This window comes from Ambystoma mexicanum, chromosome 6q (genome assembly GCF_040938575.1).
Source record: "Ambystoma mexicanum isolate Mex_15411 chromosome 6q, UKY_AmexF1_1, whole genome shotgun sequence".
Lineage (NCBI taxonomy): Eukaryota > Metazoa > Chordata > Amphibia > Caudata > Ambystomatidae > Ambystoma > Ambystoma mexicanum.
In genome coordinates this window covers 180319306-180335266 of record NC_090937.1, presented here as the reverse complement: position 1 = coordinate 180335266, position 15961 = coordinate 180319306, and the positions used below count along the sequence as shown (strand labels likewise).

Genomic DNA, 15961 nt, shown 5'->3' with positions numbered 1-15961 from the left:
CCGGAAGAGTGTAAAGATCTGGAGGGAGAGTATGTAGTGAGAGCAAGTTGCAGATAGTACGGTCCCCGGCCCCAGACAGCTTAATCGATGATGCAGAGGGATTGGAATTTGATGCTTGCAGCAACGAGGCGCCAGTGGAGAGTTTTTAGCACTGGAGAGATGCGGTCCCTGGGCTTGATGCCAAGGATAAGTCTTGCAGCCCTATTCTGGATTATTTGGAGGGGTCGTAGAGAGAAAGAGGGTAGATTAAGGAAAAGGCTATTGCTACTGCATTCATTGTGGCACAATGAAGTCAATGGCCACTTGATGTGCTATGGTCAAATATTTCTACACTGCACAGAAGCTTTTAGGTACAAGGATTTTGTCAAGTGACCGAGGACACCGAGATGGAATGTATTGTGATGATCGTAACAGAGACAACAGAAGAATAAACATGCTATTACTACAACCTGCGAAAACCAAAATACATAGTCAGAAATGGATGCTTATTCTACTCTATGTGTTGGAATTTGCTTTTTAATGTCATATAGTTATAAAGTTGGAATTTGTTTCCACATGATGTTTTGTGAAACGGATAAGAGATCATACTTGAAGCACAGTTATTGCAGTTACATACATGAAGGGCGAGAACTCAGATCATGTTACATGATGGAAACAGCCTTTACCATGGGACAGTGAGACCCCAGACAGGTCCCTACATGGCGTGCAGGTGAGGGAAATATCGACACTTCAAGAATTAAATCCTATCCGCCCCCAACCATCTGCAGAGGAACGGCAGCCTGGCAGTGCTCTCTGTATGTGCTGCAGGGCAGGTTTTTGTCTCACTTACCCATTGCTCTGTGCCTCTGTGCGGCATCACCATTCCAGGTCTGACAGTAATACCCAGCCTCGTCCTCAGCAATGCTAAATGTGGCCATGTCTCCAAAGCCAGGGTTGGAGCCCGAGCATCGGGCTAAGACGGTCGGACCCCCCTGGCGTCATCATCGTATACCAACTGAGGGGCGCTGCCAGGCTTCTGCTGGTACCATGTACCAGTGCACACTCTTGCCACCAATGGCACTTGCAGAGCAGGTGAACACAAATGCGTGCCCCCAGACCTGTGCAGAGGACGCTGAGCACAAGTAGAGGAGCCCAGGACATGGTGCAACATCCACAATGAATCACAACAAAAGGAGCGGCTCCTGGCCCAGGAGCGGCTCCTTTTGTTGCGATTCATTGCATTTGCAACAACTGTCGCCACACCGTCGCCGGATGGGCTCAGGGCCCAGGGCACTGCCAGGCCAGCACGCCTAGGTGATGTATTCATCAAAGAAAGGTAACACTTTAATGTTACCTTTCTTTAATGAATGTATCCGTTGTGAGGCGCAAGCTGGCTGCTGAGCGGGCTGCAGCCAGCCCTGAGTACACCGGCCCACTTATAGTAGATCGGCCCCCAGGGCCTCGGATCAGCCCGGCCACGGGCTGAATGGCCAATGGGCCAGTAGAACCCTGGAGGTACACCAGGACTGGATGGCAGATAGAAAGTCAGGAATGATAGATGAAGAGAGAATAGGGACAGAGGGAAATTTAAAGAAGAGGTGTGTGTCATCTGCATTACACTGGACGTTTGGAGAGGATGAGGAAACTATGTGTGCAAGCGGGGCAATATAGTTATTAAAAGGCCAAAAGAGAAGGTTGGAGTCATGGGGACGCCACAGTTGGAGATAGAAGTGGGGGAGGAGAAAGTTCTCAGAGGAGGAGGGAGGCAAGGGGGTGGTGGAAGGGGAGGGGGGAGTCAAAGGGGTGGTGGAAGGGGGGGCGCAAGGGTGCTCAGGAAGTTCTGAGTTTCCTTTTTTGCAGTGAAGAGTGAGGCCTGGGAGGGAAGAGGTGTGGAGGAGACTGCGGATGGGTTGACTAGTACCCTGCAGATTTTAAAGAGTTCAGCCGTGTTGTTAGACACACCACAGACACGAGCCTGGATGTGGGCCCTTTTCTTGGCATGGATAGAGAGTCTGTATTGCCTTTAAAGCACGCGACAGGCCAGTTTGTCAGAGGGTGAGCATGAGGCTGCCACTTCCGTTTCGCAGTTCTGTACTTGCGTTTCAGGGCTGTAAGTTCGGAGTTGTACCAGGTGTTACATTTGGAGGCATGTTTCAGGCAGATCCTCATGACTGGCGGGAGGTGCCGTACATCTGAATCCATTTTTAGAGATCACACCGAGGACCCCAGTGACAGCAATCTAAAGGCTGCTCTCACGGTCCCGCCAACTAACACAGAGGACTCATCCTCTGTACACATGGGGCGCATAAATAATTGATTTGCTGAAAACGTGTCTCCATACCCACATGGCCACTGCTGAAGCAGGGGACACATTGAATGTGTTACATCCTGACACACGGATGCTCACCATGTATTGAACACCACCACCTGGGATGGTGGTATCACTATAACTATCCATGCAACAAGTTTACAGCACGATACATATCACAAGCTGTAAGGAATCTAGAGCACAATTCACATCCCGATGAAGGCCGTCGCATTGAAGCTATTCAAAATGCAATAGGCTGAAACACCACTGTGTCGACTCCTTTGTTGTAATACACCAAGGTGGAAAAATGCACCTGCTGTTTCATTCTTCATTGTTTCACTGTAACCTTGTCAGAATACAAGGTCGTACAATTAACCACTAGACGTTTGAAAAATTTACCAAATGCGATAACTGTTTGTTTTTTGTTATGAATGTGTAAGGTTCAATATATGTTTCTATGTTATGTCATGCTATACACTTTGTATAAACAGACAAGAATGACTGTTTGTGTTTGAAAAAGACTTCTGAATTGTCAGTGTGTTTTTTTTAATTTTTGTTACAAACTTTATTTTCTTCTCATGGACTGAAATTACAGACATGCGATTGGGAGGATACAGAAATTTTGCATTGTATTTTCACCCCCCCGCCCCCCAGTCCTCTTTCCAAGTATGTTGGAAGTCCATGAGTTTTAATTTCATAACATCCCCCCTCCCTCTGTATCCCCTTTCGTATCCCCCCCCCCCGACTGGGCTGGTTCCGTTTTCTTACACCGATGGGTAATGAGTTTGTGGTTCGGGCTTTATTTGCCTGGGTCTTTGATTGCTGTGGGTCTCCTCGAGTTTCGGTCTTATCAGGGGCCTTAGTTTAGGATTGATCTCAGCAGGTTAGGTCTGTGCAAGTAGGCTTCCCTGTCTGTGATGTAGTTTATGAATGGGTCCCACACTTCTCTGAATTTCAAGTATTTGTTGTTCTTTACAGCCCCTACTTTTTCCATTGCCAGTATGTGCCATATTTTGACCCACCAGCATGCAACTATTGGGCTTTCCGAGTTTTTCCATCCTTGGGCCAGGGTTGTCTTTGCTGCGTTTAGTAGCTGCATGGTCGGGGCTGCGTTGTTACCTAACTCTGCATAGATGCCTTCCACTGCGGCTCCCAACAGTATTACCTTTGGGTCGTAGGGAAGATGTCTCCCAGTGATTTCTCTTATGTGTCCCAGTATTTCTTTCCAGTATATTACTGCTTTAGGGCAGGTCCACCACATGTGGTACAGGTCCCCTCTGTTACCACACCGTCTCCAACAGTTGGGGGTGGGGGTAGGCCGGGTTCATTTTATTTAGTCTGTGTGGGGTTAGGTACCATCTTGTGTATAGTTTATATGAGGTTTCTTTGATTGTGGTGCATTTGGATGCTTTCTGGACCCTCTTCCAGATTTCTCCCCATTCCTCCTCCGTGATTGGGGTTCCGAGGTCTTTCTCCCAATTGTCTCCGTATGAGATTCGGTCCTCCATTCGTGCACTGTCTAGTAACTTGTAAATTCTCGATATTGCTTTAGGGGAGTGGCCTTCGTGCAGAGTAAGTTCCAGTCCTATGGGGGTTCTAGAGGCTGCCTTCTTCACCCCACCTTGGGAGATCCAGTGCCTGATTTGTATATATTTGAATAATCTTTCGCTTTCCCCTATGCCGAATTTCCGTTTGCATTCGTCGAAATTTAGTGGGGCTCCTTCGTAGTAGAATTCTTTCAGGAGGAGCGGGTGTGTTTGCCCCCAATTTGCCCAGAATCTGTCACTTTTACCCGGGGTGAAATCCTGGTTGTGTGCCATCGGTGTAAAGGGGCCTAGTCTGGGAGTTACATGGTGTTTTCTGAGTGCTGTGTCCCATGCTCTTAGTGAAGTGCGGGTAGATTCTAGTAGGTGACCCTCCGCCCCCCTGGCATCTGACCGTAAAGCATGTAGGTTCCCCAGAGGGATGTTTGTTTCCCCTTGTTCTAAGCCCACCCATCCCATGTGTGGGTTCCCTCCCGTCCATTTCAGCATGGGGGATATCTGGGATGCCAATGCATATCTTTCCACATCGGGGAGTCCCAACCCGCAAAGTAGAGGCGGCCTGGTTAGGATTCTTTTTTGTAGTCTAAGTTTTTTCCCATTCCATACAAAAGTTACTATATCCTTTTGTAGCTTTCTGCACATTTGAGGGGGGGTTTCTATCGGGAGGGAGCTAATTACATATAAAAGGCTGGGTAGGAGGGTCATCTTGAGTGCGGTTATGCGCGCGAACCATGAGAGCTCCTGGGCATACCATCTCGAGAGGTCTTCTTTAAATTGTTTCCACAGTGGGACTATGTTCTCCCCGTATAAGAGTCTGTATTCCCGTGTCAGTTGGACCCCTAAGTATTCTAACGTTTTGGGCTCCCAGGTTATTGGGTATTGCGCTGCCATTTGTTGGGGTATCTTTTCTTCTTCTGTTAGGTTTAGGGCTTTTGATTTTCCGCAGTTAATCGTGAACCCTGACACCTTGGCGAAGTCTTGTAATCTTTCTAGGGCTTTAGGAAGTGATTTGGCGGTGTCCCTGTCAGTGTGTTTTTTATTGGGGTTCTGCTCAGGATCCCCCTGACCAACTGCGTGTATATATCAGACTGCCTGGAACGGTTAGGGAACAGCCAAGTGCCCCTTTTTCTTATAAAACCCTCATGACTGGGGGAAGAATGTCAAGGGTATTAGTAATGGCAAAATGGAGGTTGCTGAGAGAAGAGTCCGAAGTAGCGTCTGTAGTGGGGAGCGGGAGGGGGACGAAGATAGATGCGAAGGCAGCAGCTGACACTCGTTTTATCGGACGGATGTTCGTGAACGAGATTGGCAGAACTGGGGGAGGTGCGGTCAGAGGGCCGAGAGAACCCCGGTAAGAGGAGAGAGTGGTCTGACCAGGAGAGTAGGGTGATCAGTGGGGAGGAGAGTGAAATATTGGTGTGGACAAAGGCATCAAGAGTGTGTCCAGCCGAGTGGGTAGGACCAGAGGAGAGGATGGAGATGGAGAGAGGTCTCTGAAGAGAGTGGATGCTATGATTGAGGCGTCTTGGTGGATGTTGAAATCGCCCACAAGAAGGAGTTTAGAAGTGGTTATGAGGAGAGAGGAGGAAAAATCAACTAATTCTGAGAGGAACAGGGTGGTAGAGCCGGGAGGCCCGTAGATAGTGGCAATGGTCAGAGAGGAGGAAGGAGAGATGAACAGCATGCAGACCAAGCTCTCAAAGGAGGAGTAGGCCTGGGTGGGTATGATGGAAGGAGGGACCCACTCAGGGAAGATCAGAGCAACTCCACCACCAGCCCGGTTAGGGCGAGGCTTGGAGATGATGTTATAGCCATCGGGGAGAAGAGAGTCAAAAGCAGTGACCGAGCTGGCATTGAACCACATCTCGGTAAGTGCAAGGACATCGAGGTCAATGTCTTCAAGAAGGAGGCAGATGTCGGCAGAGTGTTTGATGGCAGAACGAGCATGTAGTGTGGCAATATGCAAGAGGTCGCCATCTTTAAACGTTTTCTGAGGAGGGGTACATGGGCGTGCTATACCAGTCGGAGGATGGGGGACAGGGAGAGTGGGGAATCAAGTAGCAGGTGTGGGAAGGAAGTTGATGAGGGACGGAAGGTGCTGGTCAAAGAAAAGGAGGTTGGGTTGAGGACCCTGAACCAAGATAGTGCTAGTGTGATGGACATTAATGATGCACCTGGATGATGTGAAGTCTGCCAAGAGGACTTTCCATTTGTTGCCAATAGATTTTATTTTCTGTAAAATATAAATAATCGCTGTACTAATTTACAAAGACTAAACATTTGGTTGTGCCCCTATCACAATTATCGTGAAGAATCTTTGGTTACTTTACTGAATACCTCCTTTGCTTGCATAAATCTTTCAGAACATGCAATTTAGGGATACTGGGCCTCATTACGACCCTGGCGGTAAGGGGTTAGCGCCATCGTTAGCTGCGCCGACCCCTTACCGCCAATCACGAGTTCCCTCTCCGCCATGGCGGATTTTACACCTGCTTCTAGCGGGTGTAAAAATCCATGGCGGTAAGGGAACTTGGTGTTAATTACGCCACCGTAATTTACGGTGGCGTAATTAACGCCTTCCCCACTCCCATTATGCCCTATGGGGCAAAAATGGGAATGGGGAAGGGTAAATGGGGATTGGGGATTTACCGCCCCGCCAAGGTCGGAATGGGGCGGTAAATCCCCTTACCGCCATGGTGTTAACGTAGTTAGCACCATGGCGGTAAAGTCACGGCCCTGGCGGTAACTTTCCGCCAGGGTCGTAATGAGGCCCACTGTAATGTTTAATTTGCTCATCACTGTCTACACAAAGCAAACAAAAAGCCTGCTTTGGTAATACATGCAAGAGGAAAAGAATCAAGCTTAGAACAGTGTTCACACAATCCTCTCAGAGGTTAAAGCATGCAGTTTTTGGAATATCCACCCAGCTTTGAGGCTGACTGGAGGTTCTGTATTCCTGCACTTAAGGAGACCATAAATGTTCTAATAATCACTTACCAGTCTCTGGGCAGACAGCACTCACTGCAAAGAATTGCCCATCCCCTCTCCATGTAACCCGGGGTTTTCGATCATCCCAAGGCAAAGCGGGCTCAACTCCCTGTAAAAGCACAAATTAAAGTAGATTGTCAAATGAACAGAGGGCAATCATATTGGGCAAAGCAGAGCTTTTGCAGGAACAGGTACATTTCAGTATAACATGAAACTTCCAAACATCCTTTTATTACTTTTCACTGTTGAAAGAGACAATAACTTGGCACAGCAGAATGGTAGGCAAACATATATATTGCAGTCAAAGTGCGCCAGGGGACCAATCCGGTGGTGATAGTGCGCAGTACAAATGTCCTTTAACATTAACATTTGAGGATATTTTTGAAGACGGATGCTCAATTTTTTTGTGGCGGCGTAACAATTTTATGTGCTTTTGATAACGCAATGGTAACAAAACACTCACAAATGGTTCACTGATTTAGAAACAACATTCTTGTTAGTGGGCCACCAAGACCTTCACAAGTTGGACATCCTTGTGTTGGATGGAATTATAGGAAGTCCCAAAGCACTGAGAAAGTGAAACCCTGTAGATGTGCAGAGCCAGGCCCAAGTTCAACCAACACATTGTTGCAACCTTAGTTGTTCAGTTATGTATCGAGCGGATGACCAGATAAGCACACAGATTGGTATGGAACTGGGGGTCACGGCTCTACAAAAGAATCAATAAACGACTTGGTGTACTGGAACGGTGCGTTATTCTTAATTGTATGCCCTTTCTTCGCACAATTCAAAAACATATGGCATCAAGTCTTCTTTGAATCTAAAACGCCATCACTGCCTGTTTTCCTCCCTCTGGTACATAGACTGCCACCTTCCCTACCAGCACTGCCACCACCCACATCATAAAAAGAATCTCTGCTTTAAACAAGATTCTACTTGTTCATGTGTTCTCATCAAATTGCATCCTGTTTCTATCAGCTCTGCAACCTTTGCCAGATTCTCCACTTCCTTTTGTCCATATTTCCGCTGTTGCAGCCTTGGCCCGGTCTCATCTGGATAACACAATGCCCTATATACCTTAGGCATCTATCTTGCAACCTTCAGCATCACCAATGGATTCGGAATGCAGCCTCTTAACTCCTCACCAACTCACCCAAACACCATCATATTACCCCTCTTCCACTACACTGGCTTCCTGTTTGCTACAGAGTTTGCTGGAAAGATATCTTGCCCCTGGTTTGAGCTGTCCATTCACTAAATATAAGCCCACCCATTCCCTTACACCTGCTTATCTTTTTTGTGATGTTGCACTGGGGACTGTCCATGAACTAATCTTCCTTTCTCTTTTTATCCTTTTTGTCAATGATCGGAAAGCAATTGGTGGACCTGGTTGAGCTTCCAGTCCTGATCCTGGAAAAAAGGATGACTCCTACAGCCATTTTGGAGATATTCGATGGGCTCAAAGTGAGCAAAATGGCTGTTTTAGATCTGCCTCATGGTTTCCAAGGACAAAGATGGCCAAAAACAAAACGGAGAGCAGGACCTCAAAAATACCTTTGTACCCCAATGGCTACCAATAAGGTGCACTGCGATACTAATGCAGTACATCTGCTTGCACCCTTGTTGAAGCCAAAACTAAATTACAGCAGCTATGCACTTTAACCTCCCCTCTCTCTCCACGCCTTTATCCACTGACTTTGGCGCTCTTCTCCTTAACTACTAATTCTCTTCTGTCCACTCGCTGCCCACACATTCAAATGGCAACTCCCTTGAACTTACTCTCATCTCCTCTCAACTCCTTTCACTCCTCCAAATGCCCCATCTACCTCTCTGACTTATACTGTACAAATTCACATTCCATTCACTGTTGAGAGCAGCGTTAAATTTAGTGAAGGCTTCAACACTCCCTTCTCCTCTCGCCTACCTCTTACTACATTCACTCCTAAACCCCCTCCTCCAAGGTCTTGGCCATCCAACACTTACAAAAAACAATGAAGAAACACATTTGCAGTTGGCAAAGTTCTAGACACTCCTCGGATCCCCAAATCTACCAGACTCTTCTTTAAAACTACCCCTCTGCTCTCCACTCTGCCAAACATGACTTCTATCTCTCTCGCTTAATCCTTTCAAACTATGTGCCTCAAAGAATCTCTCAACTCCATCTCCTCTTCTCCTTCTGCTAATGATCAAGCGCTATACTTTGCAAGGATATTTTTGGAGCAAAGTATAGCATAAATTACCATCCATCCCCGTCACCTGCTCACTTTTCTCCATCACCTCCATCTCCTCTCCTGTGACAAGGTCTTCCTTTGCCCCCACTAACCCTGATGATATTATTGACCTTCTCCTCAGGGCTAACACTTCATGTGTCCTCATCGACCCTCTATCCCAACACAAACTCTCAGCTCCCAGTGTTGCTTCATACCTTATTTACCTCTTCAACTGCACTCTTGACAGTGCCACTTTTCCATCATCTTACAAGGCAGCTACAGTCATCAAAATCCTTAGGAAACCTGGCCTAGATCCTAACTGCCCTGCCAACTTTTGTACTGTCTCTCTTCCAACTTCCTATTCCAAAATCCTAGAAAGAGTAGTTTTCAACCGGCTCACTGAGTTCCTTGACACACAACATCCAGAATATTCTTCAATCTGGCTTCCGACCTTTACACTCTACTGAGTAAGCTCTCCTCAAAGTCAGCAACTACATCTCTTGCGCTCATCATGCTAACCGTTCATCTATTCTTATTATTCTCGACCTTTCTGCTGCCTTCAATACCGTCAGCCATTCTGACCTCTCTCTCTCCTAGGCATCAGAAACAAGGTGCTCGATTAGTTTGCTTCGTATATCGTCGCCAGGCACTTCCGGATGTCCTGGAACAGCCTTAGCTCCTCACTCACCTGACTTACTGTTGGTGGTCCCCAAGGGACATCCCTGGGTCCACTTCTTTTCACTCGCTATACCTCTGCTCTTGGCACCTTGATCTCCTACGGCTTCTCCTATCAACTCTTCACTCATGACACTCATATCTTCTGCTTTCCGTCCTTATCTGATGAGCTACTGTAAAAAAGGTCTTCTCTCTGCCATCAAATACTGGATGGCATCTCACTCGCTCAGGCTCGTTAGTTAAGATTTCTCTTTTGCCAACTTACCGTCAATAGTTCTATGTAGCCCCAAAACGTTTTGCTTTCGTTTTTGAACCGGTCCTGAGTTTTTATAGGGAAGTGAAGCCTCCAGCTTCACTCCCCTGGCCTTTTGCTCATTTCTTATGGGGAAACTGATCAGTTCTGCAGACTATTAGTACTGGGAAACTAGATTTCCCATTTTCTCTATTACTTTTTGTAGCTTTTTAATATTGCACACAACATCTTACAATGCAGTGCAATGGGGATACTTTTATACCACTGCAGCTTTTTACATTTTGAATTTTTGGTTACTTTTACACGTGCCTAAAGACAAGCTGGTGGCAAGCAGATATATATTTTACAATTTTTGCATTATTTCTAGTGTGCACATTCACGTTTACCACGTCTGGCTACTAAAACATGGCTAGTGCCCTAAAATGGCTGAGCCACGAGATTTTTGCTTGTTTTGTCCATATTGTGTTTCTTTCTTCCTGCCTTGCCAGGCCAGGAAATCCCATACAAGGTCATGCACTTTCCCAGGAAAGCCACTGCTTTCTCTGGCTAGTGATGTGTAGTAGTCTTGCTCTGGAGGTGCAAGTACTAGGCTTTTGGAATGTTGCGAAGTTCTTTGGAATGTAGCTTGGTCATTGTAGAAAGTTGTGTGTGGATGACTGCTGGGGATTCTATGTGTGGCAGTTACATCTTGGAGCTGGAAGGTGTGGATGTGCCAGTGTTTAAATGTTTGGTTACCCACTTATGTAACTTACCGATGTGTACCTGCGGACCAATAAACTTACCTTAAGTAGCCTGGGTCACTGTGTCTTCATGCCCAACGAACCCATGGTGACGAGCTGGTCTTTAAATGTAAGCTGGATCAGGGGCCAGGTACCAGAGCTGTGGCGGAGGTAGCATCAGGAGACAGTCACTGCCCACCATAGGTTATCATCCATACTGGGGGCCAGCTGGAGGCAGGGAACTTGCTGCACTGTGTGTGGTGGTCCCTGGAGGCTGGCATGCCTGGCGGGGCCTGCACCAACAAGAGAGTAGACCGGACACAGTCATCAGGGCGGTGCAGGAGTGGTTGAGGGTCAAGGAGAGCACCAGGCGGTGTAGGCCTATCGGCTGTGTGCAGTGTCTTCTTGGGCCGCTCTCTGCAAGTTTTGAGAGTCTTGAGAGGCTCTGTATTTCATGCCCATAGCTGGGTGGGCGACAAGAGTTTCCTTTGAGGGATGCACTAAGTACCAACACCGGAGCGGCTGCAGTGTCAGTGCCCTTATCTGTAGTGGCAGAGTGTTCGGGGGCCACTGCAACGGGTCTTGAGGAGTTGCCGGAGTTGATCGATCGCCTTTGCGGCCGGTTGAGGTGAGCACCATGGACATATATCCAGGGTCCTGTGGGTTTGTTGCAGAGCGGACGGTTTGAAGCGAGGCATCTGTTCATGTCCGTGGTTTTGGACAAATGATGACTTTGACCCCAAGGAGCGTAGGCGCGTCTTTGAACGTGGCGTTTCTTTGGAGGTCTAAGAGTTGCCATGGGGATGCTTCGGTTTACGGCGTTTATGCTGTGGGGGTGCATGTGTGCCGCATCAGGAAGCGTGTGCAGAGCATCAGGAAGAGATTGTATTGGAGTGGCATTATGGGCAAGAGCACTGCTGGAGTGGTGGGCTTCTTGAAGTGGATGGGACAGGCAGCTGATATAACAAGTAGGCTGGGTCACTGTGTCTTCATGCTCACCGAACCCACAACATGATGACTTTGTGTGTGCATGGCTCAGGAAGTGGGAGGGTTAGTCTGGTCCCAGAGAGTCTTAAGTAAAAGCAACGCATTTGTCTCCCCTGTCCTCCCTAGGATAACATTGATAATAATTCTCTTTGTATCCTTCCATTCCACTGCCTTTTGGTCATCGAACCTGGGTAGTACCATATGAAATATAAGTACACGCTTTACTTGTCTAGTAACTTTGTTGCACAATCACTAACAAGTAACGTACCTGCTACAGATACAATCTGGGGAGAAGCATTTTGGTTCCTGCGACTTTTGGGCACGAGGCTCCATTCTTCTTAGGGATTGGTCTGCTGATGCTAAGGAATATCACGTGTGACTTGGTTCCATCTTCACTGCATCACTTTATTTAACTCCTTTGTTGATTTAAGTCACTGAATACATTTTAAGAACCTATGGTGACTGTATATATGTTTATTATTGAGTCTTGTGCGATATTATCACCTGCTTCTTTCATTTTTTAGTGTTTCATTTTTTAAGCTTAGGGCCTGGAATAAATAACTTTTTTATACATTCCAGTCTAAATTTAATTAGTGTGTGCTTCACTGTGTCGACTCATTGTGGAGACATGACCCCACTACTCACACTCTCCTGAGACTAAGTCTTGACTGCTCTCCATAGCTACCTTGATAGGGTTTTGGCTAACCTCTCAGAGTGCCACTGTGCACTATAACCAGGGTGGCCTCCCAAAAAATCTGTCCACCAAGCAAGATTCGATAAATCCATCTCAACATTGAGCAAGGCTTGTATCATCATTTTCGAATTGGATTCCATGAAAAATATTGCTTTAAGTGTGTGGACACCTGTAGGTTGTGTGGTAAACTACAGAATGTGCTGCCATTTTAACTGTATCCCTTTAATTAGGTTATTCATTTTGAGGACATATCATGAGAGTTTGGTGAACTGTAGCCTTCAATATCTATTTAATCATTGTATGCAGCTCTCCCTCTTCTAAAGGAACCATCTGCTGAAGGTACGACTGCTAGGCATGTGTGACCATTTGAAAATGGAGCCCATGGCAAATAATGCTTTATTTGAAAAGTATGGTTTCGGAGCTTAGCTATTTTAACATTGTTTATAACCATTTATTTAATGTTAAGGTATGAACACAGATATAACAAACATGAACATAATAGGGTGAGTAAGCTTGCCATCAGCATAGGTTTTCAAGTGTTGAATTCAACTTAGACGTGCCCACATAGGGGTACAGATTAAGGTCAAATGAAGTGTCCATCGAACCTATTCACTTCGAAACAAACTTGAACATCTTACCCATATGCATCACAGGGTTCTAAAACAAAGGATAAGTGCAACCATATGAGCCTTCAAAGTGTGTTTTTTGTATTTAGGTGGTCTGGAAAAAATAAAGCCGCAATTGAGATTCAATTTATCCCTAGGATTGGAGGATGGCATGGTAAAGCCCCAGCTAATTGACCATTACCTTAAACGGCAGGTGTGTGCATTTGTGGGTTTGGAACGAGTGGGGGTGCAGTGATGGGGTTTGTGGTGAGCGGGGGTAGGACAGCAGGGAACATAGTTCCGCTACTTCTTTTCGTACACTTCGACCACTGTATGTTACACATATATACCTCTATTAGTTACATGAGTAATTTAATTAAAAACAAAAGGTGTAATATATTATAAAAACATAAGTGCCAATTAAGACACTCCTTAGATAGTGGATCCATGTTGTAAAAGAACATGTTACTCTCTTACCTGGTAACGTTCTTTCGATGGGATGGTCCGACGACGTATTCCATATCTATGACAGTAATCACCACAGCTGTGCTGCTTCGGAAAATATTTCGGTGTCTGCGTCCTGGGTCGAGGATGTTGATACGCCGTCTTCGAGGACATCCCCCGATGGCCGACGTCATCGGATGTTATAAGTAGGACGCACGAGCCCCGTAGCCTCAGTTGTAGTTTTTTCCCAGAACGTGTGGCACCAAACTACTGCCAGTATGACCACAGAAAGCCTTGCAGAAACGTAAACTGCAATCGCATAAGAAATTCTGTAGCGGGGAAGGCAGGGAGGGAGGGATATGGAATATGTCGTCGGACCATCCCAGCGAAAGAACGTTACCAGGTAAGAGAGTAATTTGTTCTTCGAGGGGATTGGGTCCTCCGACGTATACCATATCTATGACAGCAGTACCAATGTAAGGAGGTGGGAAAAGAATTTAGAATATAAACATTTAGAATGCCCAATAAAATGGCAGAGTAAAGGACCGCCTTGCCAAAGGCCAGATCCTGCCCACGGATAGAATCTAGGGAGTACTGACGTACACAAGTATGGACCGAAGCCCAGGTGGCTGCATCAAATATGTTACGAATAGGAACACCCCTCTGCAGGGCAGTAGAGGCAGCCATACCCCTGGTAGAATGGGCCCGCAAGCCTATTGGAGGCTCCTTACACGCCAAGCGGTAACATTCAGAAATTGCCAAGATAATCCATCGAGACAAAGTCTGTTTAGTAACAGCTTGTGCCAAACGCCTTCCAGCGTAACCAATAAAGAGTTGATCATCCACTGTGACCTGAGACATGCGTGAAATCTAAAAGCTTAAAGCTCTGTTAGGATCCAGCCTATGGAGCCACTCCTCTTCCTTACCAGGATGCGGAGGAGGATAAAATGCCGGAAGGATAACCTTCTGGCCTAAATGAAATTCCGACACCACCTTCGGAAGAAAGGAAGGACGAACTCTAAGGACAACCCTGTCCTTGTGAAACACAGTGAAGGGTGGCTTAACTGAAAGCGGGCGAAAGTGACCGCAACTAAAAATACAGTTTTAAGGGTTAACAGTCTCAAAGAGAAAGAATGTAAAGGTTCAAACGGAGCACCCATTGGAAACTTGAGAACAAGGGTCAAATCCCAACCGGGCACCTTGAAAGGTGACAGAGGGAACACATTAGTGAGCCCTTTTAGAAACTGAGAAATTAAAGGAATTTTAAAATAAGAACACTCCTCAGACAAGCACTTAAATATGGACAGCGCCGCCAGGTAACCTTTAACGGTACCCACTTGCAAGCCCCTGTGGGCTAAAGAAAGCAAAAAAGACAGAACCACAGGAATGTCACATGAAAAAGGATCCACATTCTTAACCCTGCACCAGTCGCAGAACTTTCTCCAACAGCAACGGTACAGGGACTTTGTCGCCGGCCGTCTGGCCGAAAGCAACACCTCCATCACGTCTTCAGGGAGGTCCCAATCCCAATACCTTAACCTTTCAGAAGCCAAGCGTGAAGGTTGAGGGATCTGACCTCTGGATGGAGAACCTGACCCCCCCTCCCGTGAGAGCAGATCGTCTTGGTAGGGAAGACGACGTGGAGGGCAGGTGGACAAGTCGAGAAGGTCCGGGTACCACGTCCTCCGGGCCCATGCCCGAGCAATGAGGATCATCTGGGAACCGAACCTCCGTAACCTCCGCAGCACTTGCGGGATGACGGGGACTGGAGGAAACGCGTACAGCAGTGGGAATGACTACTCCACTATGAACGCGTCTCCTAAGGCTCCTTCTGGAGGAAATTCCCGCAAGCAGAACCTTTCACACTTCCGGTTGACACTGGAGGCGAAGAGATCCACTTGAGGGGTCCCCCAAAGGGTGAAGATCTCCAGGAGAATCTCCTGAGCCAACTGCCACTCGTGAGAGATCGCGCTCTGCCTGCTCAGACCGTCCGCCATCTCGTTTTTGTCTCCGGCCAGATGAACTGCTGAGATTGAAATTCCCTGCTGCATTGCCCAGAACCAGAGCTGCATCGCCTCCCTGCACAGAGGAAGTGACCCTGCCCCTCCCCCCCTTTTTGTTGAGTTAGTGCATTGCCACTGTGTTGTCCGTCAGAATCAGGACATTTTTTCTTCGCAGGCCCTCAGCTTGACGGCCCTCAGCTCCAACAGATTGATATGAAGACCAACGACCGCTGTCAGTTCGTTGACATGAGCTCCCCTTCCCGTGAGGGACGCGTCCGTCATGATCGTCACCTCCAGCCAGGGCAGTCAAAACGGAGCCCCCTTCATCAGATTGCTTTCAACTGCCCACCACAGAAGGTCCTGGACCCCGAGGGTGGCACCTGAACGGGGTCCGACATCCTGCGGGAAGACTGAGACCACTGGAACTTGAGTGCCCATTGCAAAGATCACATCCGCAACCTGGCCTCTGGCACCAGAAGAATGCAGGATGCCATGAGGCTGAGCAATCTCAAGAACTCGAACGCAGGGAGACTGGCCATGTTGGAACTGTTG

At 47.2% G+C, this 15961-nt stretch overlaps 1 protein-coding gene across 3 annotated transcripts in view; it reads right to left on the bottom strand.

The window, feature by feature from the left end:
- ELP1 (elongator acetyltransferase complex subunit 1) overlaps positions 1-15961 on the bottom strand; it is a 2667893-nt gene that overhangs the window by 2190623 nt on the left and 461309 nt on the right. For all 3 annotated transcript variants that reach the window (XM_069630608.1, XM_069630606.1, XM_069630607.1), the window contains exon 7: positions 6829-6928. In XM_069630608.1, coding sequence (XP_069486709.1) covers positions 6829-6928 — 100 coding nt within the window. The remainder of the gene's footprint in view (positions 1-6828; positions 6929-15961) is intronic.